The sequence below is a fragment of the Uncinocarpus reesii genome, genomic scaffold (genome assembly GCF_000003515.1).
Source record: "Uncinocarpus reesii 1704 scaffold_3 genomic scaffold, whole genome shotgun sequence".
Taxonomy (NCBI): Eukaryota; Fungi; Ascomycota; class Eurotiomycetes; order Onygenales; family Onygenaceae; genus Uncinocarpus; species Uncinocarpus reesii.
This window is the reverse complement of record NW_003052498.1, coordinates 971004-998223: the sequence shown is the minus strand read 5'-3', so window position 1 is coordinate 998223 and position 27220 is coordinate 971004. Positions and strand designations below refer to the sequence as shown.

The window sequence follows — 27220 nt, the reverse complement described above, 5'->3', positions numbered from 1 at the left end:
TGGACCGAAGGCAAAAGTCGCAATTGATTTCTTCGCACCGAGGGTTAACTGAACCGGCGTAAAAAACTATGAGTAGAGTAGGAAGTTGCTTGATATTCAAGATCCAGGATAGCTGTCAGGTCCCTCCGAGTTCGTTCCAAAGAGGGACGTGAAAAGAAACCAAACGCAGAATGAAGAAATGAAGTGTATGAGGGCGCCCATTGGACCCCAGCAAAGGACTTGTTGCCAGAAACTGGAGGTTGATCGGGCCGCCAGCTGACCACCGGGGAAACCCGAGAGACGACTCAAAAAGATACGGCTCTGTGCGTCTAGTTTGATGTCCATGGGTCCCCTCGTATTAGAACAACAATCTAGATCAACGGATATAGAATAGACAGCGCTACTCAAGCCAGTAAATAACTTGCCATCACAATGAAATCAAGTCATCTGACTAACGATGACGCCCGGGCTTCGTATGAAGCAATGGACTGGATGGTCTTTGGGGTATTAGGCGCTGCCATGCAATATCAACGACGCAACCATGTGTGATGGACTTGTTGAACTGGGCGTGGCGACCTTGAGCAACATGCCACACACTAGGTGAATATGCTCAGAAAGAAGGCTCTGGGCCGCGTCGACGGAAATACCAGGTTCGGGCCGTACTAGCTGTCCCGCATTCCGCAGATCAGCCTAACCTTAAGCCAGATGAAGCCAGCCACGAGTCAGCTTTCAAGGCATGGGCAAAATGCTTCAACCGGCCGGTCAATACTGAGAGCGCAACCGCCAGAAGAAACAAAATACCCTTCAAGTAGTGGCGATCAGGATGCGTCTTGAAACTCTGTTCTGGTTGCGCCAAGGGGTCTTGTGTATCCATTGCAGGTCATGATGAAGCGGGTAGTATGAGCGCTATCACCGGCTGAGAGAATTAAATCCAGCGGGTTCCGATAGCTTTAGGGCTCAGGATGCATCTTCCAAAAGAAGGTTGTATTTGGGCATAAACAGATATCAAAGAGGTGCATTTTGTGTCTCTTGTTGAGAATTCATGATAGAGAAATGATGTTGGAGGTTGAGGCTTGAAGAAAGGGGTTGTAAAGCACAGGATTAGTTAGGTAAGCTGGTACAGCTGCCCATCACCATACAGCATTTCACCAAATGGCCAACAGTTGAAATACTCCTTTTCAAATGTGACTGGCAGCTCTCCATTTTTGGCGCCCCCGTTTTGCTTTAACATTGGCTTAAATCTCAAAAGTGGTGTGTACGATTTGGGGTATAACCACTCGCAAAATGGCTGGATGAGCTTGGTTCCAATTCCCTGGCAGTGAGATAGCCGATCCAATTGTCATGGCCGGATGGTTCGGTGAGCGAATGTGGCTTTCCATCACCATATTTTGCCCATCGTACTAAAAATATCACACATCAAGAATACCGGAGACCTTGGCTATGGCGCTCTTCACCACATGATACGGGTGTAGCTATTCCAACCCGGACTATTCTGATCATACGGAAATTCCATATCCTGGCAACCATTAGGAAGCAGCTGATCTACCGCGGAGCACCCTTTGCTTGGATGTTCCAACAATATTCCGCTATGATAGATATGCTCTCACTTCAGTCACCACGCTAGGATGAAGTCTGAAGTCTAGGACTCTAGGTGCTCAATCAGGTCAGGGAGGCCGCCGTCAGTGATGATAATGACTGATGGATTGGCAGCGTCGAGCATGAGCAAAAGTGGGCAGCTTGAGATACATTCCCAAATCCACCTCACGTCGAAAGAAAGCCCCAGATGGCTTATGTAGGTGGCACAGCTGCTACACATTTGCATGCGCTGCCAATGTCGAGAATCAGCTCGCATTAAATTCTACAATGTACCCAGAGCGGTGATCTGTGGTTGGTCTCAGCTCTTATCTGCCGCTTCGTACGACGGGTTTATTCTCGGTAGAAATAAGGCTCTAGTACACATGCTTGTTCTGTTGTAATATAGTCAACGTGTATGTTCTTTCCCTTCTTTCAGGGTATTAGTTATACAGCAAATCTTCCTGGGATCGCTCTGATATGCAATGAAATATCGAAAAATGGCGCTCGCGAAAAAGTCTGCTATGGATCCATCTAGCTCTCGACCACCGGTTCTGATCGTTTCAACTTGGAGTCAGAGGGCAACTCTGGCTGTAGTGGATGGTCCGTTCCGGCGTCCAGCTCAACAGGTTTACGATAATCGTTCAAGTACTTCTTGGGGCCAAGACGGCGCGTGTTTGAAGTATAAACCATTGGCGATGTCTGCTGGAAATTGGAATCGGTAGGTTGTGGCCGGCGTCTGAAGTATTTGGAAAATGCGATGAAAGCTAGAAGGGCGATTATTGGGACACCGATGCCGACTCCGACGCCCAATCCAACTTTCGAGTTGGTAGTCAGCCCATCACTCTGCGGTTCTGAGGAAGGTGTCGCATCCGCCGTTTCTATAGGAGTGGTAGCTGTAGCAGACGCGTCGGGCGAGCTGGGCAGGCTAGATGGTACAGACGTCGTGGCTGTTGACATTGTCGTCGCTGTTGACCTTGTCGATAAAATAGAATCGTCTCTAGTAATGTTGAAATAACGTGAGATAAAATGCTCTCGGGCACCACGATTGAACCAGAAAAAGAATACGTTTGAGAAGCTCAAGTCGAAGTCGTATAACTGTACGGTCCAAGTGAAGTTCATCGGCATCGCACTACTTGAAGCAGCTTTTCGAATTGTTAGTCTCTGAAGCTGGGGGGTTATTCAGCCATGCGTGAACAGATCAGAAATACTATTACACACAGTACAAAACACTGCCGAATGTGGCCCCACCGCCACCAGGAAACTCATGCCACAAGCTTATATTGTAGACCTCCATCTCTGTTTTCCATGAGATAACTTGCTCTTCTCCAACCAGCCAGACTGGAGTTGGGCCACCGCGTCCTGGGTTAACGAATCTGTTTTTCTCTGGGTTCAATCCGGCGCTCCCGGCTATGGCGAGACTCAGGAGGAACCATCGCATGAAAACATGCAATTTCGGAAGGCGAAGAGCCATTATAACAGGTAAAACTTCAAGAAGACAATGGGCATATCGGAGGATGGATTGTGGTTGCGAAACCGCGAACTTCGGCGGGTCGTGGATGTTGAGTGCAAATCTCCGGCTGGGTTTATAAATTTGCTTCCATGCTAACAAGCGCCGCAGGGATGTAAAGGCGTCGGTTGGGGCGGAGCGTTTTTAGGTCCTCGTTGTGGCCGCGGGCCAGCAGGGGCTGCACATCCATGCTTCCAACTCAATACTAGTGACTAGTCAGTTAACTAGTCGAGAAGAGCTGAAGAGTTAAAATGCCTCGAAAAGCGGGCGGAATTCCGTGCGATTCGATGTGGGTGATGAAAATGCTACAGGGGCATTCCATTCCAGTGGACAACCACTGAAGAATCTATAAATGCGGCCAAACGGGCCAATATTATTGCTTCGTGTCTTATTCAGTCTCAAAGAACAGATGGAGTAAAGATCGCCAGACACCAGGGTATTTTTCTTTTGCTTGGTTTCAAACGACAAAAGTCCAGAGTCAGAGCCCTGGAAGGAGGACCTCTTGAGGTTTCTGGAACCAGCATAGTAGTTAAGACACTTCATCCGGAGGTGCAACCTCGACCGCAAGATCGTGATCTCGAAGTTTTCGAGAAGCGATTTGATTTTTGTTGATTTTTTGTTCATCGTGATGATTTTAACCCGCAAGGATCCAGAAGGTTTGACCCAAAACAGCCACCATCCCTGTTGGAAGCAGATCCAGGTGCATGGGGGCCAAATAGGGCAGCCCATCCCAACATCCAGGATTCCAAGCCCTGAGTCCCTGACCAGTGACTATACTAAGCCATTAGAAAGTCTTGATACGGAAGAATAAGAGGACGTCATTGTGACAATAATTGCATGCAGGAAACAATGCTCCGATTGCTCGTCTTTAGACAATATTAAATAAACAGAACTGACAATCTTGAGTGCAGCTCATCCATATTGACATTGCCATTCAAATCAAGGCAGACACCCTTTTTACACCCACACCACCTGATTCAAAAAAAAAAAGCCCCAGGAAACTCCCGAGAGCATGAAACAAGCAGCAACACAGCAAGACAAAGCGCTCTGCAATCGATATAAAAATCTTCAACACAACGGCGGAACGCTGGGGATGACATAATCAAACGGCGGGGCCTGATTGGCGGGATGCCGGATCTGGCTCAGGGCGGCCGACGGGAGCTCAACCTCGACGACACAAGCAGCCAGGCAGATACCGGCAGTGCCCGGGGGTTCAACACAGACAGGAAGAAAATTCGGGCAGCCGTGTGACTGTAGCTGTGTTGCTTTTAACATGGCCAACATATATGCCTGTCTCCCTGGGGATTAATCCTCGGCCGGATCGAACTCTTGCTACCATCAAACTCATCCATTCGGGCGGCGGCTACAATTGAACGTGCGAACAGCAATCACCGTTTTACTACTTACAGCCAGACATGGAGCTGCATGCGGAGAGCGACGTTGAGAACTTGGGCTTTGACGAGCTGGCCGATGGCGAATTGAACGAGGTTTGTAGCTCGCATTGCCAGCAAGGCCCAATTGCATAACTGACTTTGAAAATAAGGACTCCTTGTTCCTCCAGCTCGAAAGCACTATTGCTGAAGGGGGTGAAAACGAGGACGGTGGCGGCCACCGTTCCTCACGAGAGAACTCCATATTTTCATCTCGGAGCGCATCCATCTCCCTTGCCTCGACTCCATCGTCGAAGTCGTCCTTCTCCCCGGCCTCGAGATATGCGACGGAGAAGGAGATTTTTCTGGGAGATCTGGACAACTTCATCCCAGTTGGGATTTTGAAGCGGTTCAACCGGTGCTTGAAGCCCGGTGAGCCCGTGCCGGCCGCCCAGGGCCCAGAATATCCGCAGGCGGAAGTTCAAAGCCTGGTAGCGGCTGGCTGGATTCGGACTTCGCTTTGTCGAAACGAGATCTACTCCGAGTGGATCGCGATGCGGGTCTACGTCCTCCCAGAAGACGTGGGAAGGTCAATTATTCCACGGGCTAGCGTCCCCCTCCATCGCGCATTGAAAGTTGTTATGTCGAGACTGGACATCTCTCCTGAAGCATGGATGGGACGTTTTCATCCTACTCCGAATCACCTCGTCAACAATCAGACGGGAGTGGAGTCACTATTTTACATTTTCAACACTCTGGATTCTCCCGATCCCAAGGTTGCCTCTGTAGCCGATCCCTGGGCGAGGATGGCCATGGAAGAGATCCTCGAAGGAGGCATTGACGGCGGAGAACATGAAAATGTGTTACCTGGACTTTTGACTCCTCTGTACCCATATCAACGTCGCTCTGCTGCACTTATGATTCAAAAGGAAACCCAGCCAGGAGAATATCTTGACCCAAGGCTCGAATTGTTCACCGGCCCAACAGGACAGACTTACTATTATGACAAAGAAGAGGGCGCCGTCACCCAAGACGAGCGACTTTTTTCAAGACCATGTGGAGGTAGGAGTTTCCTCTCATTGGATAATATTATTTCTAGAAGTGGTTGACTAACTTATTTGCAGGTGTTCTTGCAGAAACCATGGGTTATGGGAAAACATTGATATGCCTAGCAGTTATCCTTGCCACCAAAGGCCATTTACCACAAATTCCTCCCGAGCATGTATCACGTATTCCCAAGAGAGCCCAAATCGGTTCCCTGCTCGAAATGGCCGCATCTGTGATCAGTCGCCATTCAGTGCCGTGGAAAGCCTATTTCGACCGCATGAGCCGAGCTGGACTGCATTACACAAAGTGCATCGACGTCTGCAAGTCCCATCAGGCTTCATACGTTATCTCTCAAACGCCAAAATACGTCTCACGTAAAAGGGAAGACAAAATTACTGTGCAGCTGTCCTCTGGGACTCTAGTCATTGTTCCACCAAATTTGGTTGATCATTGGCTTCACGAGATTAGAAAACACACCCAAGGGTTGAAATTGTTAGTCTTGAGAAACAAATCTGACTTAACGCCGCCAGTCATCTCCCTACTCGAATACGACATTATCCTTTTTTCGAGAACACGGTTTGAAGGGGAGAACGGTGATCCCTTATTACAACCTCCCTCGCCTCTAAAAGAAATCCACTGGCTTCGAATTATTGTTGATGAGGGGCATAACTTTGCTAGCACCGGCGGCAAATCAAACGCGATTCATTTCCTGGACCAGCTGCATGTCGAACGCAGATGGGTAGTTTCTGGAACTCCGTCAAGTGGAATGTACGGCATTGAAGTTAGCCTCGCATCGCAAGAAACCATTCCAGGAGCAGCAAAGAACGACGATGAGGTGGCTTCAGCTATTCTGAAAGCAAGGAGAAAATCCATTGTTGATGAGGAGTTGAAAAACCTGGACAAGCTAAAGCGAATCGTGGTAGACTTCCTCGGTATGAAACCTTGGGCTAATTGCGGCTCCAGAGACCCAGCGCGCTGGGCGAGATATATTAAGCCGATAGACGATGACGGCACCCGCGTAATGGCAGCATCGCTTCGCCCAACACTCCAGTCCGTTGTTGTACGGCATCGCGTCGAAGACATCAATAAAGACTTGACTTTACCGAACCTGAGCAACAAAGTGGTGTATCTCGAACCCACTTTTTACGACAAGCTGTCAGTTAACATGTTTATTTTTCAGCTAACCGTTAACGCCATTACTTCTGAACGAACCGACGAGGATTATATGTTTCACCCAAAGAACAGAAAACATCTAGCTGCCTTGATCAGCAATTTGAGATTTGCAGGTTTCTGGTGGACTGGATTCAAAAGCAACGATATTGTGGCGACACTTAATATTGCCAACAAATATCTAGAAAAACATCGAGAAATGATGACGGAATCTGATTTGAAACTCCTGTGTGAGGGAATCCTCATTGCAGAGAAAACAATTGCTTGCCCTTCTTGGAACGCCTTTAGCTCATTTGATGAACTCGGAGTGTTTATTCGCGACTTTCCGGAACACGCACGAGGAGTATGGTCAATTGACAGTTTGAAGGGACATCAGCAACCGATATTGTTAGGAATTTCTCAAGCAAGAGACGCGCAAAAATTTGTGACAGGTCGCCTTTGCGAAATTGATCCCGCGGAAGGTATGGTTGGCGCTGGAATAAAGAAAAAACGAGAGTTGCAAGCAAGGCTCGTTGAGAATGATAAAAGACCACGAACAGTTCTCCCGACCAAGACTCAGGCTGAATCCGCTGCCATCGATTCTAAAACGGGTAATGGTTTTATTCATCGACCACAACCTGAAACACTCCCAAATGCAAAGGCATCATGCCAATTTAGAACCCTACCAACTGACTCTCCGCTTGCCAATACAAAAATTGTTGCTACCGCGTCCGCCAAACTCAGCTACTTATTGGATCGTGTCCTCGAGTTTCAGGAAACAGAAAAGATTATCATTTTTTATGAGAACAACAACAACGCCTTTTGGGTTGCAGAAGGTCTTGAGATACTCGGTGTCGAATTTCGAATATACGCAAGCACGCTCAAACCGAACTTGAAATCCGAATATCTGTCAATGTTCAATAATTCCGAAGAGGTTCGAGTCCTGCTCATGGATTTGCGACAAGCTTCGCATGGGTTACACGTAGCCAGTGCTTCTCGGATCTTTATCATCAATCCAATCTGGGACCCGAATATTGAAAGCCAAGCAATCAAACGAGCCCATCGTATCTCACAAACGAGGCCCGTGTATGTCGAGACCTTAGTTTTAAGAAATACACTTGAGGACAAAATGTTGAGACGAAGGAAACAAATGTCCAATGCCGAGATGCAGCATGCGGAAAGGGATCTTCTGGATGACGCGACAATGAGTTCTATAATCCAGGCGGGAGGATTTATTCCCATCTTTGACGACGAAACAGATAGCGGACTTGCTTTGATGAAATCTACTCCCGGTTTCTTTGATCGTCACCAACTACCGGTTCAAAACAAGAGCAAAGGCAAAAAATCAGCGCCATCGTCTCGCCAGACACCAGCAAAGCGAAAACGAAAAGCTGCCGATCCAATCCCTTTCTTGGATTCAGATGTATCCCCCGGATCAGTGAGAAGATCCAAACGACGAAGAACCGCTGCCTCAGACACAGTAACTACAGATGGAATTGTCATGACAGCATCACCCAGTCCTCGTAAACGAAGGGTTAGGACTCGTCTTACATCATGATTCTCCGAGTGACAATGATATAGCTTCCACGAACATTTCGCAATCGTCCTCAGCTGAATTAGATGGGGATGACGCTTCTGCTTCCCATGCTCCTCCAGCCAACTGAAGCGTTACTCGCTATCGATACCCCTTTCAAGTACTACATAAGTGCCTTTGAATACTTCGAACGGTTCGGATAGTGTCGATTCTAGACGACTAACATCCAATCAACAATTTGAGCCGATTGAGATGACAGCCTGTTGGTTTTGACACACCAGCTTTGGAAACGTCATCCCGAATTACTATGCAAAAACAGAAAAAAAAAAGAGTATAAAAACTATGGAAGATCATAACATGTGCTCAGTCGAACTTGTTGATACTTACCCATTTGTATGATATTAGACAAGTTGATAGCATTAGTTTCTGTATCAGACACTTTGCTGAGTTGATCTTTTTATTTCCGACCATACTCCGTAGAATTATCCGTAGATCAACTAAGCCATGACATCTTCCCCAAGATGACGACGGCCCGATACACTCAATGGATATACAGCGTGAGAAAACACTTCTGGTAGGCCTATCGGGCCCTTCATCCAGCGGTAAAACTACTCTCGCACGGCTGTTACGAACAGTATTTACCCCACCGTCTAAAGACCACACCCCGCCCACAGCAGCAACGATAAGGCCGTTTGTTCTCCACGAAGACGATTTCTACAAGCCTGATGACCAGTAAGTAATCGACTGTTACGAAGCCACGCACGCCTCCTGTTAGTTACTAACAGTCACCCTGCAACAGAATCCCGCTCGTCACAACCTCTTCTGGGAAAGTAGTGCAGGACTGGGACACCATCGAAGCACTCGATGTCCCACAATTTGAAGCCACACTGGCATACATCCGCGACCACGGCCATTTACCCGCCGGCCTGAAAAGCAAAGAAGACCTAAACGATGCCACAGATTCAGGCGTCGACAAGCAGACCCTGCACACGCTGAGGGACAAGGTATCGCAGCGCACGCGCGATCTTGTTTTGCGCAAGCAGCGAAGAAACAGCGATGGATTCGAGAATCTGGAGGAAACGTCCTGTTCCGTCGCCATAGCCTTTGTGGATGGATTTTTGCTGTATGCACCACCCAATAGCCCTTCTCACCCGCTCCGCACGGTCCATGATATCATTGACGTCCCGCTCTTCTTACCCGCTACTTACACCCTTCTCAAACAACGACGAGAGAGCCGCACTGGCTATGTTACTATCGGCCCCGCACCGACGCCGAAGCCGCCATCTCAGGGAGACGATGACACTAGAGGTGCTGATAAACGAGTGAAGAAGGATGCGGATGAGTATATTCCGCCTGAAACGAACTTTTGGACAGATCCGCCGGGCTATGTGGATGATATCGTCTGGCCGCGGTATATTACTGATCATTCGTGGTTATTGCTTCCCGAAGCTTCTCAGCCTTGTGAAGACATTGAAGATCTGAAACGGCTTGTTGGGGAAGGCCGATATATTAGGGATGATATGGGGGTGCTTGTTGCACCAGGAAGCGGAGGATATCCTATGGTTGACCTTCTTCAATGGGCGGTGGATGAGGTGCTTAAGGGAGTTGAAAACATGCTTATTTGAAGAGAAACCTCTTATTATTTTCAATATTAGTATGGGTATGATTGCTAAAAACCTCTAGATATTTTCTTTTTCTATCCGAAATATATACCGAGCCCAGAAAGACATTAGAAAAACCGAGTTTATGTGCCAAAATAAACGCTCCCTGCTTAGCATCAAAGGATATTGCCTCGCATTTGTGACATTGAATGTTGAAAAGCCGAATTTGGTGGGATAAGAAAGTGAAAGCAGATTTGGCTAGGATCATAGTCTTTTTGACTTAACTTTGCCCTCCACGGCCTCCAACTGCCCTGAGAGCAGATTTCTGAGCGTCTGAAATATCTCCTTTAGGGAGAGACTTGGAACCAGCTACCGTGGGAGCGGGCAGGAACCCTATTTCCACCAGGTATGCCAGGTAAAGCCCAACAAGTTCTTCTGTTACACCACTTCCCTTGGAAACGTCCTTTCCAGACCACTTAGCATCAGCCTGGAGTGCAGACGAAGCGTTAACATCATCGAGTTCGGGGGCTTTGGTATTCGAGGGAAGGTCTGCCGTGACGAAGTGATAGAGAGGCATTCTGTAATATTGTATTAGAATATAGTAAAAACGTAAACAAAAAGCAAGAGTCAACATACAGTGCATGCTGATCGTTTGTGTTGCGGTCACCATCATTGACATATCGCTCGAGGGAACTTGCCCATGGCACGTAGTCGACTTGCGGAACATCATAGCCATATGTTTGTAGAGCGCCCAAAAATTGATTGAATCGTAGACGAGGGTGGCTGGTGACATGGGAAACGGAAAGTTGGGAGTGCGGCGGGAAGAAGGCGGAAGCTACAACAACCTTTGCAACATGATCAACTGGCACCATGTTAACTGTGTTGTTGATGTTAGGCCTAGCAGACAGTTGGATGCAGCCCTTCATCATTCGAACAAGGAAATCATCAGTGTTCGTCGCTAGAAGGCGCAATGTTAGCAATATGATCCCTGGGCCTTGGGCAGATCGAAATCACTCACTTCCAGTTATTGAGTCGCCAGTAACATAACCGGGCCGGATAATAGAACCCTTTAGCCCTCTTCGACCAGCTTCTCTAACGAGGTATTCTCCCACCCACTTGCTCTGGCCGTACCCTGTGCCCAATCCGATGCTGCTACCAGAAAGGTCGTCAGACTCGCTAATCCCGGTCCCGCCCGCTGCAACGATGCGCTCCGACTCCTCCACAAAATGATTTGCATCTAGCACACTTGTGGAACTAACAAAACCGTATTGCTTTGGCCTTCCTTCAGCGCAGAGCTTCAAGGAATCAACTGTGCCAAGCACATTAGGGCCTCTGAGGTGAGAATATGGGTAAACCCAATGAACTAAGGCTCCGTTGTGGATTACAACATCCACAGTTAGGGTAAGATGTCTCCAGAGTTGATCGGATAAGCCAAATTTTTCGTCACCAAGATTCCCTTGCACACAATGAAGTCTGCGAACCCAGCTCTCTGACCAGAAACCATAAGCTGCGCATGTTGACCGAACACGTTCAAGTGCCGCCTCTGAAGATTTGGCACGGACAAGTGCAAACACGTTAACAGAAGGGTTCTCTCTTGAAAGCAGTTCTTTAAGGATGAAAGCCCCAAGGAAACCCGTTGCGCCGGTTAAGAAAACAATAGAACCATTGTGCAACACGGACTCTGTCGTCGGGAGGAATCGTCCTGGAAGAGTTTCCAACAATTTTTTCGCATCTTCGGAATACTCGTTTCGAGAATCCGTTTCGGCAACTGCTCCTGTTGCCGATTCGTCAAGTTGAGAGTCGCTTGTGAACGATTTCATGTCCTGCAAACGTGCGATTTCATTCCCAAATCCCCTGAGGGTCGGGCTACGAAAAATAGCACTCATGCTGAGGTCGATACTCCTCCACTTGCGCCTAAGCTCAAAAAACATCTGCTGAGCAAGAATGCTGTGGCCACCAAGATCAAAAAATGAATCATTTGGCCCAATCATCTTCGCCGAAATGTTGGGAAGGAGCTTAGCCCAGATCTGTGCCAATGTGATCTCTGTTTCTGATAGCTGTTGCATGACAGATGATCTACGGCGAGGGGCCGCAGCACTTAATTCAGCTGTGTCTGGGAATGGCAAGGCAGGCTTGTCAACTTTGCCGTTGGGATTGAGGGGCATACGTTTGAGCGGAATAATAACTGTTGGCACGGCGTAGCTGGGAAGTTTTCCACGAAGGTAGTCTCTCGCATCTTCACGCAACGGCCGGAATCGCCTTAGCATCCCGATCATTCCTTCGGTAGAGTCCTCGTCTTTCAGGCCCTTTTCTTCTAACCAAGATGACCACCTGCCCATTTGTGGAACGATATAGCTCACCAAGGTTGGCTCTTCGAACTTATCCCTTCTAACTAAAGTCACGTTTTCTCGCACCAGTGGGTGTCTTGATAGATGGGTGTCAATTTCCCCAAGCTCGATTCGGAAGCCTCGTATCTTCACTTGGTCATCAGCTCGACCAGAGCATTCAACCTCACCAGTAGGGGTATATCGTCCAAGGTCGCCACTTCGGTAGAGACGGTCTCTAGGCCCAAAGTAAAATTCTTTCCAAGGCTCATTGGCAGTTTCATTTTGTTGTGCTTTCTCACGGTCTTGCCAAGTCTTTGGATCAATAAACCAATTGGACAAGAATTTCTTTTCGTTCAACTCCGGAGCTCCAAGATATCCTTCAGCAAGACCGCCAGCTCTCACGTATATCTCACCCACTTCACCAATGGCACAGAGTTTGGTTCGATCAAAACGATTAACGACCAACAATTGCACATCCACCATGCCTTTCCCAGCCGGGATGACGTCCTTCATCATATCAAGGTACGACTCCTGGGTGGCATAGGATGGAATTTCAAAATAGCTCACAGCACGCTGAGTCTCCGTAGTGCCGTACATGTTCACGATGTTGACATTAGGTGCGAGAGCTTGGAGTGACATACAGTCTCTCTTAATCAAAATATCGCCAACAAAGAATGCGTGATGTAAAGATGGGAACTGGGCTGTAGCTCCACCAACAAGGATTTGCCCCATTGCAGGGGTCAAGTGGGTAACGGTGGCCTTGTACTCGCGCATCCATTCTGCAAGTTTCTCATTCTGAATATCTTCACGGGAAGGTACTAGAAGCATAGCTCCCAAGAAAAGGGGGGTGAAGATGTCACGTTGAACTGGGTCATGAGCAATGCCGCTCAGCAAGGTGAACCGATCACTGTCGGAAAGATTGAAGGTTTTCGACATCCAAGGAAAGTAGTAGGCAAGTGAGAAATGTCTCCCACGCACACCCTTTGGCCGGCCTTCAGAACCGGATGTAAAAGAAAGTGTGGGAGTGGAATCTGGACCAACCACAACGCCAACTGGTTTGGATTTCAAGTTTAATTGGGGTGCCAGCACGTCTGTTTCATCAATGATTCCACCCTGTAAAGATCCATCATCGTTCAGAGCTAGAGCGGGGATTTCTGTCCTGAGTTCCAAGTTGTCATTGATGAAAGCGCGGACCTTTTCTGTCAATTCACCGGCGTCCTGTGTGGCTTTTTTGATATTGATCAGAGCTCGTGGCCTGGCGACATCCAGGTAGATGTTTTGTCTATCTGGAGGATACGCAGGATCTATCACTGAAAAGGTTGCTCCGGCTTTTAGGATACCCATGATTGCAACTACAAGATCGACTCCACGATGGGCATACACCATAACAACCTCGCCTCTTTGTATGCCGGACTGAACTAGGTGGTGACCTAGGATATTGGAGGCTTCATGGATCTGCCTGTAAGTGAACTCCCGGTGAGGGGAGTTCCTTGATTTTGTCTCAACGACGCATAATTTGTCCGGGTGTTTTTCCGCATTTATAGCAAATATATCCTGAATTGCTCCCCGGAATTCGGACCAATGCAAATCTTTAGTAGGGTCTGGAAGAATCTCTCTTTGGCTATCGGTGAGGAACTCCAGTCTGCCTACAGCCTCGTTTGGGCTGTTGGAGACGTTGCAGATCAGCTGAGCAAGCTGAGCCAGTATTGTGGATATCCTCGCACTGGAGAATAGACGTTGGTTGTAGTATCCTCCCAGTTCCAACTTGCCGTCGTCTGACGAGGTTTCAGGGGCGACATTTAGGACAAGATCGGTAGTCTCAAAAGTATTGGCAGGATATTCTTGCGACGTGGCGGGAGCTTCATATGCTGCGAAACGGAATAAAATCGGGGTGCGCTCCGAGTTATTCGTCTTCTGAATGTGCGTTCTGAGCGTTCTGAGGGGTACAATGTCAGATGCCCCCTCAGTAAACGCCTGCTTAACCTTAGAATAAAGCTGGGCAAATGATTCGCTGTGAGAGATAGGCACGCGTAGCACAAACGAGCGTCCGTCGCTCTCCGAACTCGTTCCCAGGGCAATATCTTCGTCTCCGGTCAACCGGCTCACAAGAACGACGAATGCGGTGAGGAAAACAAGGAAACTTGGGTCACCAGGTCCCGCAAGCTTGCTGATAGCTGACTGAACCTCGGAGGAGAGCTGCAACGACTCGAATGCTTCAATTGGCCTCTTCGAAGCATCGTGACCGGACGGGGTGGACTCTGGATAGTCTCGCGTGAGAGGTGATACGGTTAGATTCCTTAGTCTCTGCGCCCACCTGTTCAGGCGCTCTTGCACCGGAGCCCCCTCGGCACCCATGATGGTAGCTCGCGCAGAGGTGATTGCGGTTCGCTTCTTGTTGGTTTGTCGGTGCAAGCAGCAATGACTCAACCGCGGGGTTCGAAGTTGATAATTTTCCCGCCGGCACCGTTCCTGCTTATCTAAGCCCAGCCTGGCTCCGGGATCGGGAAGAGGCTCTTTGTTTCTAGATCTGCCAACCGAGGAAGAGAGTCACCTTTTGCAGACTGCTAGCATAGTTATGCGTCATACAGTGCTCGCGGAGGGATAGCTTTGGTCAATTGAAATCAAACTGAAACTGCGGTTTACCAAGCTACATGAATCCTTTTTTGAAGAGTTCAAACGCCTTGAAGAATGCATGAAGCCCCTTGCTCAATTGATGCCCTGCCATATGCTAGAAATCAGTTACTATTGACACCCTATTTCAACTAATATCCTATACGCATACCAATCCGCTAGTTATTCAAGTTCCGACGCTGCTGGTTCCTTGGTCGGAAGTTCCCTTGGTGGTATTGGTATCATCACGTCGTTCTTTGAATCTCTGAGTTCAGCAAAGCGGCTGGGAACACTGCTGTCACTTTGGTTGCTGTCAACTTGATCATAGTTGCCAGAGGCTTCCCGCCTCTTTTTCCTTCTGGAGATAAACCATGCAACTGCACCAACGCCTAGGGCTGTAGCAACCCCAGCGGCCACACCGACACCAATTCCAATACGCAAACCAGAAGAGTGGCCGGCTTCCTCTGGGCTTGAAGTGGGTGTTGGGTTGTCTGAAGGTGCCGAAACCGGGCCCCTGCTTGAATCGGGGGAGGGTACGCTCGTGTCCGAAGATATTGAGGGTTGTGATGATGTTGCCGGCTCGGTCGATCCAGTCGTTTTGGTTGATGCTGTCAATTCCGTCGATCTGGTCCTTTCAGTCGATGCTGATGTCGTTGGTTTTGACGCTGCCGATGTTCCAGCTGTTGCTACAATATTCGGCTCCCCCAGCTCGAAGACTGAAAACGTGTCGGAGCAACAATCCTTATCTTGACAACAGTATTGAGTCGAATCGCAGCGATACACGAACACGCCCCAACTTGGATTCTCTAAAATAATTCAGACAACACCGTCAGAGTGTGAATGGTGGTGCTGAGCGGTTGAGCTTCATCTCACCTTTCACACAGTGGCCTTGACAATTTGGGGACTTCCACGTCTTATCTGTACATGTTCCCCGTATGAACAGTTTCGGATTCTTCGCCCAAGGATGACCTTCGGGAGCTCGGCAGAGTTTGTTTGAAGTGCATAGGAATCCTTGGGTACAGCATATGCTCTCACCCCCATCGGTACTGCAAGGACGGTCATTGGAGATCGTGCCGTCAGGAGTGTAGCATAGCTGTGCTGACACGGGATATGGCTGGTGGGTGACCAGCAATAAGACTGGTATAGCTATGTGATGCCACATGGACCCGTCCCTTCAGTCTCTGTCTCGCTCGAGCCGTTGAACCGGTATGAATAGAGAGGGGCAGTAAAGTGAGAGGCACGGAGCATGGCGAGAAATGCGAAAGGGGTGATCACCACGGAGTACTCTGCAGACTGGAGACAGTGTTGTATTTATGCGCCGACCCAACACCCCCAGGGCCAATAAGAGACCCCAATAATTCATTGTTATTTGTGGTATCTCATCTAGGATAAATCGGGATTAGTTCTCTTCGTGTTTTGTTCGCAAAACACAGTATCCTGGCTATGGGATCATGGATGAGAGATGTTGGTGGAGGAGCTACAGGGAATAATCGGCTCATCAACTATTAACTAAAGAGTCGAACTCATTCCCGTCAAAAAGAAAGCTTTGGCTGTCTGATTTTTCAAGATTTCTTCTCTCGGTATTGAGGTTGTCACCTCATGATTGGGAGGGGGTTCACCAACAAATCTGCAAGCCACTTTTTGGCCTTCCACTTGTGACTTTGGCCCCCAAGCCTGCTCAAACACCAAAGATGGCGAGGACCGATCTGAATCAACTCAGTGACACAGGCCTTCTGGGTTCCAGCGAATAATGTTGTCCTGGGCGGCGCCGCAGCCGAGGATGAACCCCTTGCATACTTCTGCAAAGCGAGCGCTTTTCGGGAGCCGGGGATGCAACTGGTTGTTGGGTCATTTGAATCAAAGGGTCGTTGTCCAAAGCTTTATCGGCTGGCGAAGTGAGCCATCATCTCATTCTGAGTCTCTCTGGCTACGACTGAAGCTGGGATCAAGTGTGATGATGCTTCTCCAGAGAGTAATGTAGGTCAAGGACTTGGGAGGAAACACCCTCATAAGCATCCTGGAGCTCGTTTTGCAGTGAATCCTTGTCCGAAGCGAGATTTGGCCGGGAAAGCTCCCAAACACAGTTTGACCCCCGAGCCTTAAGTTGTACCTAATCAGCATCCCGGAATCTCGGCGAGAGTATTTCCGAAACCCCTGTGGATAATAGTTATACCGAATTCGGGTGTCTAACCCAATCCGGCTAGCCACCGATGATGCGTCCAGACTCTCGCAGGGACACAAAACAGTGCAGCGAAGCCAGCGAAGTTTGAGAAATCAACCGACGAGATGAGCTTTCCACGACTGTGAATACTGGCTACAGGGTCCTCTAGTTCTGAGGCGCACTTCCGCTATGATACTTAAATAACTGCTTTCGTCGATATAGGCAGTAGGCCGGCTTCATTCGCTCGATTCAATACCCCTAAGAAGCTCGCCTTCAAGATGATTTCTTCCCGAAGCTCAGGGCTATTTACAGTCATTGTCTTTTTTGCAATCTTACTTTTGATATTATCCACCTCCCCCGAGCCGGCAAAATTGACCGCGAATATAGAAAATACGGCTGGTGCTATCTCGGAATATGTGCCCAAGCCGAAATTACCTAAACTCGACGATTTCAGATTTAACCTCCTTCCACCCGCCGCGCACAAACCTCCAGAACAGAAAAACAGCACCGGTGAAGGCTCCAAATGGTACAGCCATTGGCAATGGCTCAATCCATTTTCGTCATCCGTCACACTAGACGAGGATAGGTCCGTGCTTCCGCCGATCGGAACTCGTATGCCTGTCTATACTTACTACGATTCCGTGACGAAGAAAGACAAGGCGCTTGTTGAAGTTGATAAGAAACTACTTCTTTCATGGCGGAGGGCGTGGTTTGCGCAGGGGTTTCGACCAATGGTTCTTGGACCTCAAGATGCGATGAAAAATCCGTTATATAAGTCGTTGGATGCCACGAACTTGAACGGAAACGTCACTATGGAACTCATGTCGTGGCTGGCATGGGGCCATATGGGAACAGGAGTCTTTGCGGATTGGCGATGTTTTCCCATGGCCCCTTACAGCGACAGTTTTATTTCGTATCTACGGCGAGGGTCTATGCCTGAGAAATTAACCCGAATAAACAATCTCGGCCCTGCCTTGTTTTCAGGAGAGAAAGCTCACATTAACAAGGCTATCAAAGAGGCTGCGAGCAGCCCAAAGCTCAACGAAGCCAAAACTGTGATTGATCTTGTCAACGAAGAGACATTTATAGCAGAGAACACCACAGCTTTTGCATACTACAGTTCTGCCGCCATCACTTCAAAATACCCGTCTGTCGCTGAGAAACTCAATAAATCAGCACCGGAGGGTTATCTTGCACTTCTCGATCTCATCAATTCTCACTTACAAATCACCTTCCAAACTGCCTTTAGCTCTGGAATCTCCGTACTCAAACCGTTTCCCGAACACACTACAGCTCTGGTCGGCCCTGGTGTTCGGCTCGCCACGCTTCTTGCGGAATGCCTTCCGTTGCACTCGCCTCTATCTTGCCCTCCAAACAACCCAAAATGTCAGTTATGCACCGACGCAAGCCGAATGAAGATAGCCCAGCCTGATACATATAAAAACGACTCGGCATTATTCACTATCGGGATTCTTCCGCATCCCTACACCCTTACCACATTGAGAAAAGGCGACGATAATATCACGGCAGCATATATTCGGCGCGAAACCCAGCGGGATCCTTGGCTAACCTCTTCCACCAAACAATTTCTCGGCACGGAGCGTGGTGCCATGTCTAGGGTGGTCCCATTTAAGGAGGTCGTCGCGGGAGATCACGGACTTTCGCGCGGTTTATGGTTCACGGTTGAGACACTCCCGGCCAAGGACGAGGAGCAAAGTCTACCGACAACTGTTTTGGACGAATTGGATTGGTATTTTGGATTTGTTATTCCCCGGAAAACGCGACTGGAAAGATCGAAAGAGAAGGACACATCCAAGGAAACCCCCAAGAGGGATCTGTCCAAGGAAGACAAGAGCACGGATAAACACAGCAAACTGGACAAAGAACTTGCCTTGATCCAGAAAGCGAGGAATTTGCTGAGGACCGACCAAAAGGATTTTCATATTAAAGAAGTCAGCGAAGCTTGGAACCTCGCTGATACGGAAGTTTGGAGATTTGTGCGAGCTTATAGGTACCCCAAAATCTCGACCCCCTTAACCTACATAAAGACCCTAACGTTTATCTAGAGCTAGAAGTATCGTCGAGCGAAAGCAATGGGAGCAAGAAGAGAAAGGTTACGCGGGCTCATAGAGACGCATTATATGCTGTCTAACAAGGCCATTCAGATGCCATACGGCTGTGGTTCACTATTGAAGCAAGATCCCTTGAATTTTGCACCCCTTGACTGCTCATTTCAGCGCTTTTGGATAACTATTTTGTAATATATGCGTGTAGGATAGAAAAGCCATATTCAATATCTAGATGCCCTTTCCATGAACCCCCTGATCCCTTGGTGATGACGCAATGCCCCTCGGGCTGTGGCGATCCCCGCACCCCACAGTTAGCCTTAGGTAAGCTTCACTTCTCCGCGAAAGGTGGCGGGGGCACATGACAAAGGCGAACTTCAGGCACGAATAAGGCACATGGAATGCGTCCTGTCAGGCTGGGGATGTAGGACGAATGATTTACTAATGCTCTGAGCTCCGGACCCCAAGAGCAAAGCCATGGCTTTACCTGAAATACACAAACCCTTTGGCCTGCCCCCCTGAACACCGCTTTGCCTGCCAGACCCTTTATATTAACTTTCAGTACCTTTTCTATGTCATGGCACCAGCCGCAGTACAGCTGCCTGAGCAAGAGGTAGCTCGAGAAGCGCGCGCTGCACTTGCTACATTGACAGCGCCGTACGACGACACCCTTCGGTTCTACTTGAACGGAACCAAGGTTACATTGGACTCGGTAGATCCGGAGGCAACACTCTTGGAGTATCTTCGAGGCATCGGTTTGACGGGAACAAAACTGGGATGTGCTGAAGGGGGGTGTGGCGCTTGCACTGTGGTAAGGGACTTTTTGGGATAGTTACCGTGGCTCTCGGACGTTTGGCTAATGAGGGCGCATTGATTGAAGGTCGTTTCGTACTTGAATCCGACAACAAAAAAGATATACCACGCGTCTGTGAATGCTTGTCTTGCACCGCTAGTCAGTGTGGATGGCAAGCATGTCATTACTGTCGAGGGCATTGGCGACGTCAAGAATCCTCACCCAGTCCAACAGAGAATAGCCGTCGGAAATGGGAGTCAATGCGGCTTTTGTACACCTGGAATTGTTATGGTATGCGAATGCATTTATTTGCGTTTAGTATTGCGGGCTAATTAGTTCACAGAGCTTGTATGCTCTGCTTCGCAATAATCCTAGCCCTTCGGAGAACGACGTGGAAGAAGCGTTTGACGGGAACCTCTGCCGATGCACCGGATACCGTTCAATTTTAGATGCAGCGCAGTCCTTCTCCAATCCAAATTGCTGCCAATTACGCAGAAGTGGAGGCTGCTGTATGGACAATGGCTCCAGTAATTGCCAAAGTGATGGAGGAAGGGGCAACATTGACTCTGCATTGAACAAGTCATTTACTTCGCCCGAATTCATCCCTTATTCTCCAGACACACAATTAATCTTTCCACCTGCGCTCCACAAACATAAATTTCGCCCTTTGGCATTTGGAAATAAGAGAAAACGTTGGTACCGGCCTGTGTCTTTACAACAACTTCTCGAGATCAAGGATATATGCCCCGATGCCAAAATCATCGGAGGAAGTACCGAGACCCAAATCGAAATTAAATTCAAGGCTATGGAATACTCTGATTCAGTGTACGTGGGAGATATAACGGAACTAAGGCAGTATTCTCTCACAAACGGCTATCTCGAATTAGGAGGGAACGTTTCCCTGACTGATCTCGAGGATATCTGCGATGAAGCGGTTAAGCGCTTTGGACCCGTCAAGGGACAGCCATTCGTTGCTATTAAGAAGCAGATTCACTATTTTGCCGGGCGGCAGATACGAAATGTCGCTTCCCCTGCGGGAAACATTGCCACTGCTTCTCCTATCTCAGATCTAAACCCTGTCTTTGTAGCCACAGGAACTACCTTGATGGCACAATCTCTGAATAACCAACGTGACATACCCATGGGTGAGTTTTTTAAAGGCTATCGGCACACTGCTCTAGAGCCTAATGAGGTTGTGACCGGATTGCGAATCCCTGTGAGCCAAAATACAGGCGAATATCTTCGAGCTTATAAGCAGGCTAAGCGAAAGGATGATGACATTGCTATTGTCAATGCCGCTTTGCGAGTTGTTTTGGATGACTTTCACAGCGTAACTGCTGCTAACCTAGTTTACGGCGGTATGGCGCCGCTGACTATGCCAGCACGCAAAGCTGAAGCGTTTTTGATCGGCAAAAAGTGGAATGATCCCGCTACTCTTGAAGGTGCGATGGATTCCCTAGAAAAGGATTTCAATCTCCCATCCTCTGTCCTGGGAGGGATGCCAACATATCGAAAAACGCTTGCTTTTGGATTCTTTTATAGATTCTACCATGATGTTTGCTTGGACCTTCAAAATGAGGAGGCGTTGGGCGATGTGGATGCTGTTCCCGAAATCGAGAGAGTAATCTCTACGGGTCAGAAGGACCATGATGCTGCAATTGCCTATCAACAGAACATTTTGGGAAAAGAGACTCCTCACATCTCAGCCTTGAAGCATACCACCGGAACGGCCCAGTACACAGACGATATCCCAACACAGAAGAACGAGTTGTTTGGCTGTCTTGTTCTCTCAAGAAAGGCACACGCGAAGATTTTGTCTGTTGATTTTGGCCCAGCGTTGGATATACCTGGAGTAGTGGACTTTGTGGACCACCGAGATTTGCCTAACCCAGAAGCCAACTGGTGGGGACAGCCGCGATCAGATGAGGTTTTCTTTGCTGTCAACGAAGTACTTACTGCAGGGCAACCGATTGGAATGGTCCTTGCAACTTCCCCACGACGGGCGGAGGAGGGTTCCAGGGCAGTAAAGGTTGAATATGAAGAACTGCCCCCGATTTTGAGCATTGAGCAAGCCATTGAAATGAAATCATTCTATGATCATCACAAACCATACATAAAGAAAGGAGACACTGAAGCCGCTTTTGCAAGAGCTGATAAAGTGTTCAGTGGTGTATCCAGGATGGGAGGTCAAGAACATTTTTATCTGGAAACCCAAGCTTGTGTGGCTATTCCGAAGCCTGAAGATGGAGAAATGGAGATTTGGAGCAGTACTCAAAACCCTACAGAAACGTGAGTGTCAAGAGCGGAAAATATAGGAGGCATGAGCTGACAGTAAGACTAGCCAGGCATATGTCGCCAAAGTCACGGGTGTAGCAGCTAATAAGATTGTGTCCCGAGTCAAACGACTTGGCGGAGGGTTTGGCGGCAAAGAGTCGAGGTCAGTTCAGCTGGCTTGTATTTGCGCGGTAGCTGCAAAGAAAATGGCAAGGCCTGTTCGCTGCATGCTTAATCGGGACGAAGACATGGTTACGAGCGGGCAACGTCACCCTTTCCTGTGTTACTGGAAGGTTGGCGTGACGCGGGAAGGGAGGCTACTGGCCCTAGATGCCGATGTCTATGCCAACGCCGGTTATTCCCAGGACCTTTCTGCCGCTGTGGTCGATAGAGCCTTGTCGCATATAGACGGGGTCTATAATATTTCGAATGTTTATGTTCGAGGCCATCTATGTCGCACCAACACAATGTCCAACACGGCTTTCAGAGGCTTCGGTGGTCCCCAGGGCCTGTTCTTTGCTGAGTGCTTCGTATCAGAGATCGCCGATCATTTGGATATTCCGGTAGAGCAAATTCGGGAAATTAACATGTACCAGCCGAACGAAACGACGCATTTTAACCAAGAATTGAAAGACTGGCATGTTCCTTTGATGTACCAGCAGGTTCTCCAGGAGTCAGACTACGCCTCGAGACGCGAAGCGATTGCAGAATATAACAGGTCCCATAAATGGTCTAAGAGGGGCCTGGCCATCATTCCAACAAAGTTTGGTATCTCATTCACAGCAACGTTTCTAAATCAAGCTGGAGCATTAGTGCACCTCTATCGAGATGGCAGTGTTTTAGTTGCACATGGTGGAACGGAAATGGGGCAGGGGCTCCATACTAAGCTTGTGATGATAGCAGCAGAGGCACTCAAAATCCCCCAGTCGGATGTCCATATATCCGAGACAGCAACAAACACTGTAGCGAATACTTCACCTACAGCAGCTTCGGCAAGTTCAGACCTGAATGGTTATGCCGTTTTTAATGCCTGCCAGCAACTCAATGACCGCCTCCAGCCTTACAGAGAAAAAATGCCTAACGCATCAATGAAAGAACTGGTGGATGCGGCATATCACGACCGTGTCAATCTATCTGCGAATGGATTTTACAAAACTCCAGATATTGGGTATAAATGGGGCGAGAATACGGGACAGATGTTCTATTACTTCACCCAGGGAGTAACAGCTGCAGAGGTTCAAATTGACACTCTAACTGGTGACTGGACTCCTCTTCGAGCCGACATCAAAATGGATGTCGGACGGAGTATCAATCCAGCAATTGACTATGGGCAAATCGAAGGCGCTTTCATCCAGGGCCAGGGACTTTTCACGACGGAGGAGAGCCTTTGGCATCGTGCGTCGGGTCAGCTCTTCACTCGGGGTCCCGGTACGTATAAAATCCCGGGATTTCGAGATATACCACAGATTTTCAATGTGAGCTTGTTGAAGGATGTGGAATGGGAGAATCTGCGCACCATCCAACGCTCTCGGGGCGTTGGGGAGCCGCCTCTGTTCATGGGAAGTGCGGTGTTTTTTGCGATTCGGGATGCGCTCAAGGCGGCCAGGAAACAGTGGGGTGTGGATGGTGTTTTGAGCTTGCAGAGTCCGGCCACACCGGAAAGAATACGGACCAGTTGTTGTGATCCGCTGGTGGAGAGAGGGAGAGTGAAGAACGAGGGCGATGGCTTTTTCATTGCTATCTAATATGACGGAGTAGTTAGTGGTTTAGAATTTTATATTCAGGATAAGTTAACGTCAATGCCAAGAAGTTCACCTCAGCGCAGACGACCTCAGTTGTTTGCTTCATCAACTCTAGATTATCAACCTTCAACTTTTGGTTCAATGCCAAAGTATAATCCTCAATGAGGCTTCCCAGGCTCTTCGTAATGGAGGATGGGGCTTGAATTCGATTCGACTCCCTTATTCTCATGGCCTGATATCCGTGAATCACCTAGCAATGGTAGCAATGAAGAAGGCCTTTTACCCAGGAAAGCTTCTCACAAGGTACGAGGGACTTGGTAAGAATAAGCTAGGAGAGCTAGCTAACCCTTTTGAATCTTCCGCCTATCTAGATGAAACAAATCTATAAGCCAAAAGGACTCATGGAACGCCTGCCGTTGGGGCTTTTGCAGCAGTAGCTGCAAGCTATTATTTTTCGGAATAGAGTGACTACAAAAGACTTGAACGACATAATCGATCAAGTGCGTGTGCGAAAGAACTAGCAAACTCAGATAATCCAAGCTGCCGGCAAACCATAACAAGAATGGACCTCAGGATCAAGACTCGGTAGTTGAGTCTATTCAGGTGAAGTCTATTCTCTCACACCCGGTTACTGCGTCATGATCCTCGAAACTCCTGGTGCTCTGGCGACTGTTTCTGTTTTATTTCCTCATATCTTGACCTATTTGAGTGTCTTGAACTGCAACCCAGGCTCAATTCTTGATGGCAACTACTTGATCGCTCAGCGGCTTATTGTCACCTCCGGCACTTCTTCCAGACAATGAGCTCTCCAGCGACAGGCCACTGTGCGGTAGTCATCGAAACTGCCAACAAAAGATGGTTGAAACCCGGCAGGATGCGGCACTGGCCGTCCTTGTGGTATTTCCGAGTATCAGTGCCGGGGTCCTAGCCTTGCGAATGCTCTCGCGAGGGTTGGCGAGGGCGTTTAGTTGGGGTATGCATTGAGCTCTTTATCGTTGGACAGCTTTCCCCATTCCACCTGCTGATTTATGTTATCTGGCTAACTAGGAGTCACTCAACAGACGACGTTTTCATTCTTATAGCTTTTGTATGCTGCAGTCAATTGCATAAATGGACCCCGGGCCTTCTAATACATTACATAGGGGTTAGCAGTCACGGATAGCGTTTGTTATTATATTTGTCTGTGCTACCCGCTCCTTGTCGCCTGATAAGAAAAGTACTAACGGTGATCATTGGAACTGTCAGTTATCAAATTACTCTTCCTTGGCTATCGAAAGTGGAATGTCCCCGTTGTCACCACTGCCTACCTTACACACGCCCAAAGGTTCAATATAGCAAGTCAAGCGGCATATTACACCTGTCTTTATTTCACTAGGTCATCCATCGTCTTCTTCATTCTTCGGCTCGAGCAACTTCAAAAATCAATTCGAATACAGCTTTGGGCTCTCTTTGCCATCAGTTCAGTTTTGTGTCTTACCACGTTGTTTGCGGACATCTTCCAATGTATTCCTGTGCCTCGCTACGGATACGAATTTCCTCTCACAATCGACCCTGCTCCAATGCCTCGATGTATCGTACGTTCAGCGTTCTTTATTACAGTGTCAATCATCAATATTATGCTAGATTTCTGGGTCATATACATTCCTAGCGCAATCGTGAGAGGAATAAACATGCCCAGAAAACAAAAAATCATTGTCGTGATTATTTTAAGTATGGGCGCCGTGTGAGTAAATCTCTGCCTCCTTTGCTCAAACCCACCTGGTTAACAATATGCCTTATCCCCGACAGATCAACAATAATTGGGATTGCCCGTCTGGTAATACTCAGCTCATTTTGGGTTGGTGGCAATTATTTCTCCTCAACATTCATCTTCGGTGTCATAGAAATCAACGTCGGATTCTGGGCGGTATCCGCGCCGGCTTTGAAAACACTTGTTTCTCGATTTTTCCCCCGGTTTTGGGTTTTAGCTTCCCTCGTCAAAGAGCCTGCACCAGAAAGTCCTGCCGCCGATACCCTTCCAGCTGCCCTCCCCGCTGGCGATGGCAGATTACGCCAATATGCTCCGTTTGAAGCACGTGGACGTGACCAGGCACTCCATAGAGGTCCGACGAGCAGCGAGGAAGAATTAAGAAGGTTTGAGCATGATATAGATGTTACGAGGTTGGGGAGGTCGCGATGGAGTGTTGAAACCGGGCTGCATTCTCCATCGTCAAACCAAGCCCATGAAATGGAGTCGTTGACGCCTCACGATTATAAGAGTGATGTTACTCTTCCACCGGAGTCATCCACTCGGGATACGGGGGCGGATATGTAGCCTTCTTCACTTCTTCGATGTTCCCTGCTCTATGTAACCCAGTATCGTTTACAAACCAAGCGGTCATTATACCCTTCCAACTTTGTTGGATTTTATATATGTTTCACTTGCGAGTTTTAATAACCAAGAAAACATTATAAATAAAGAACGATGTATATATCCTCAGTTCAAAACAACTATAATAAATACAAAATGCTCCCCGCTATGACTCCGTTGCTATGCACTCTTCGCCTTTAAATCCTTGATAAACGTGACTCAAAAAAAGTATTTCACAAAAGAAATGCAGAGGTACATAAATCAGTCGCACAAACAATTCGCCGCTCAGGTTGTAGGGATATCAGAATAAAAGTACAAATAAATAGAGATGTTCCGCCAGGAATCTCGTTGTTCTCATCTTTTCTCGTTGCCATACTCAACTTGCCCGTAACTGCTCTCCCGGCTCATCGGCCCGCCGTCCTTCTTTAAAGCAGTTTCGTAGTCTCTCTGGCCGGCATACCCCAGCTTTTGAGCTTGATACTCCTCCTCATCTCGATCTGAGTTTCGAGACCCACCTCGAACGTTCGGCCTTGTGCTATATTTTGGCGCCATACCACCATCTCCGTTGGGATTCTGGATTGCCGTGAGAGGAACGTTATAGAAGTCTGACATTTCCATGGACGATACTGCGTGTGGAGCGGGCGGTGTGGGGGGATGGTATGTTGCGTCGATTCCGCCTTCGCCACGGGGTTTATCTCGACGAAGAGCGAGAGTGATGGCACGGAGAATCGCGAAGAAAAGGAGAACGAACCAAAGAAGGATTAGAAAGCTAGAAATTAAGGCTTCAGTGCGAATTCCGTCTTCGATGGCGTCAGTTACGCGGACTACGACGTGGGTGATTGCGTCGGCTGTTTTGTCGCCTGGGTTGGCAAGGAAGCTCTCGGGATCGGATTTGTTGTCGCTTGCAATGGATTCAATGGCACCAAGGGAAAAAGTATCGTTTGGGCATGTTAGGAAAGTCAACATGGGCATTGTCATGAACCCAAGTCATGCTTTTTTGGATTCCCTTAACCTTGAGACCGATGAGGCAATATAAAACATCCTTTATGGGTTCATAGAGATAGTCTCGGCCAACGTATCGTTAGGGACGTCGCTGTTTTGTCACAAACACATTGAGGGTATCATTAATCGAAGT

General features: G+C 48.3%; 8 protein-coding genes across 8 annotated transcripts; 5 read left to right on the top strand and 3 right to left on the bottom strand.

The window, feature by feature from the left end:
- Nucleotides 1-2085: 2085 nt before the first annotated feature.
- Nucleotides 2086-3025, bottom strand: UREG_05109 (uncharacterized protein; the record flags this gene model as incomplete). Its single annotated transcript, XM_002584374.1, has 2 exons — nt 2086-2696; nt 2773-3025. 2 exons carry the CDS (start codon nt 3023-3025, stop codon nt 2086-2088), a joined length of 864 nt encoding a protein of 287 aa, XP_002584420.1.
- Nucleotides 3026-4476: 1451 nt separating this feature from the next.
- UREG_05108 (uncharacterized protein) lies at nt 4477-8291 on the top strand (the record flags this gene model as incomplete). The annotated part of the gene is made up of 4 exons (XM_002584373.1): nt 4477-4548; nt 4623-5493; nt 5556-8107; nt 8136-8291. The coding sequence occupies 4 exons, from the start codon at nt 4477-4479 to the stop codon at nt 8289-8291; spliced, it is 3651 nt and encodes a 1216-aa protein (XP_002584419.1).
- A 414-nt stretch (nt 8292-8705) lies between these two features.
- On the top strand, nt 8706-9786 carry UREG_05107 (uncharacterized protein; the record flags this gene model as incomplete). Its single annotated transcript, XM_002584372.1, has 2 exons — nt 8706-8893; nt 8961-9786. 2 exons carry the CDS (start codon nt 8706-8708, stop codon nt 9784-9786), a joined length of 1014 nt encoding a protein of 337 aa, XP_002584418.1.
- A 256-nt stretch (nt 9787-10042) lies between these two features.
- Nucleotides 10043-15761, bottom strand: UREG_05106 (L-aminoadipate-semialdehyde dehydrogenase large subunit; the record flags this gene model as incomplete). Its single annotated transcript, XM_002584371.1, has 5 exons — nt 10043-10340; nt 10399-10720; nt 10781-14616; nt 14899-15440; nt 15582-15761. The coding sequence occupies 5 exons, from the start codon at nt 15759-15761 to the stop codon at nt 10043-10045; spliced, it is 5178 nt and encodes a 1725-aa protein (XP_002584417.1).
- Nucleotides 15762-17138: 1377 nt separating this feature from the next.
- On the top strand, nt 17139-18926 carry UREG_05105 (uncharacterized protein; the record flags this gene model as incomplete). Its single annotated transcript, XM_002584370.1, has 1 exon — nt 17139-18926. The coding sequence occupies one exon, from the start codon at nt 17139-17141 to the stop codon at nt 18924-18926; it is 1788 nt and encodes a 595-aa protein (XP_002584416.1).
- Nucleotides 18927-19503: 577 nt separating this feature from the next.
- On the top strand, nt 19504-23738 carry UREG_05104 (xanthine dehydrogenase; the record flags this gene model as incomplete). The annotated part of the gene is made up of 5 exons (XM_002584369.1): nt 19504-19737; nt 19807-20010; nt 20063-20864; nt 21069-22008; nt 22061-23738. The coding sequence occupies 5 exons, from the start codon at nt 19504-19506 to the stop codon at nt 23736-23738; spliced, it is 3858 nt and encodes a 1285-aa protein (XP_002584415.1).
- Nucleotides 23739-25405: 1667 nt separating this feature from the next.
- UREG_05103 (uncharacterized protein) lies at nt 25406-26049 on the top strand (the record flags this gene model as incomplete). The annotated part of the gene is made up of 2 exons (XM_002584368.1): nt 25406-25458; nt 25524-26049. 2 exons carry the CDS (start codon nt 25406-25408, stop codon nt 26047-26049), a joined length of 579 nt encoding a protein of 192 aa, XP_002584414.1.
- Nucleotides 26050-26439: 390 nt separating this feature from the next.
- UREG_05102 (uncharacterized protein) lies at nt 26440-27057 on the bottom strand (the record flags this gene model as incomplete). The annotated part of the gene is made up of 1 exon (XM_002584367.1): nt 26440-27057. The coding sequence occupies one exon, from the start codon at nt 27055-27057 to the stop codon at nt 26440-26442; it is 618 nt and encodes a 205-aa protein (XP_002584413.1).
- Between the last annotated feature and the right edge of the window lie 163 nt (nt 27058-27220).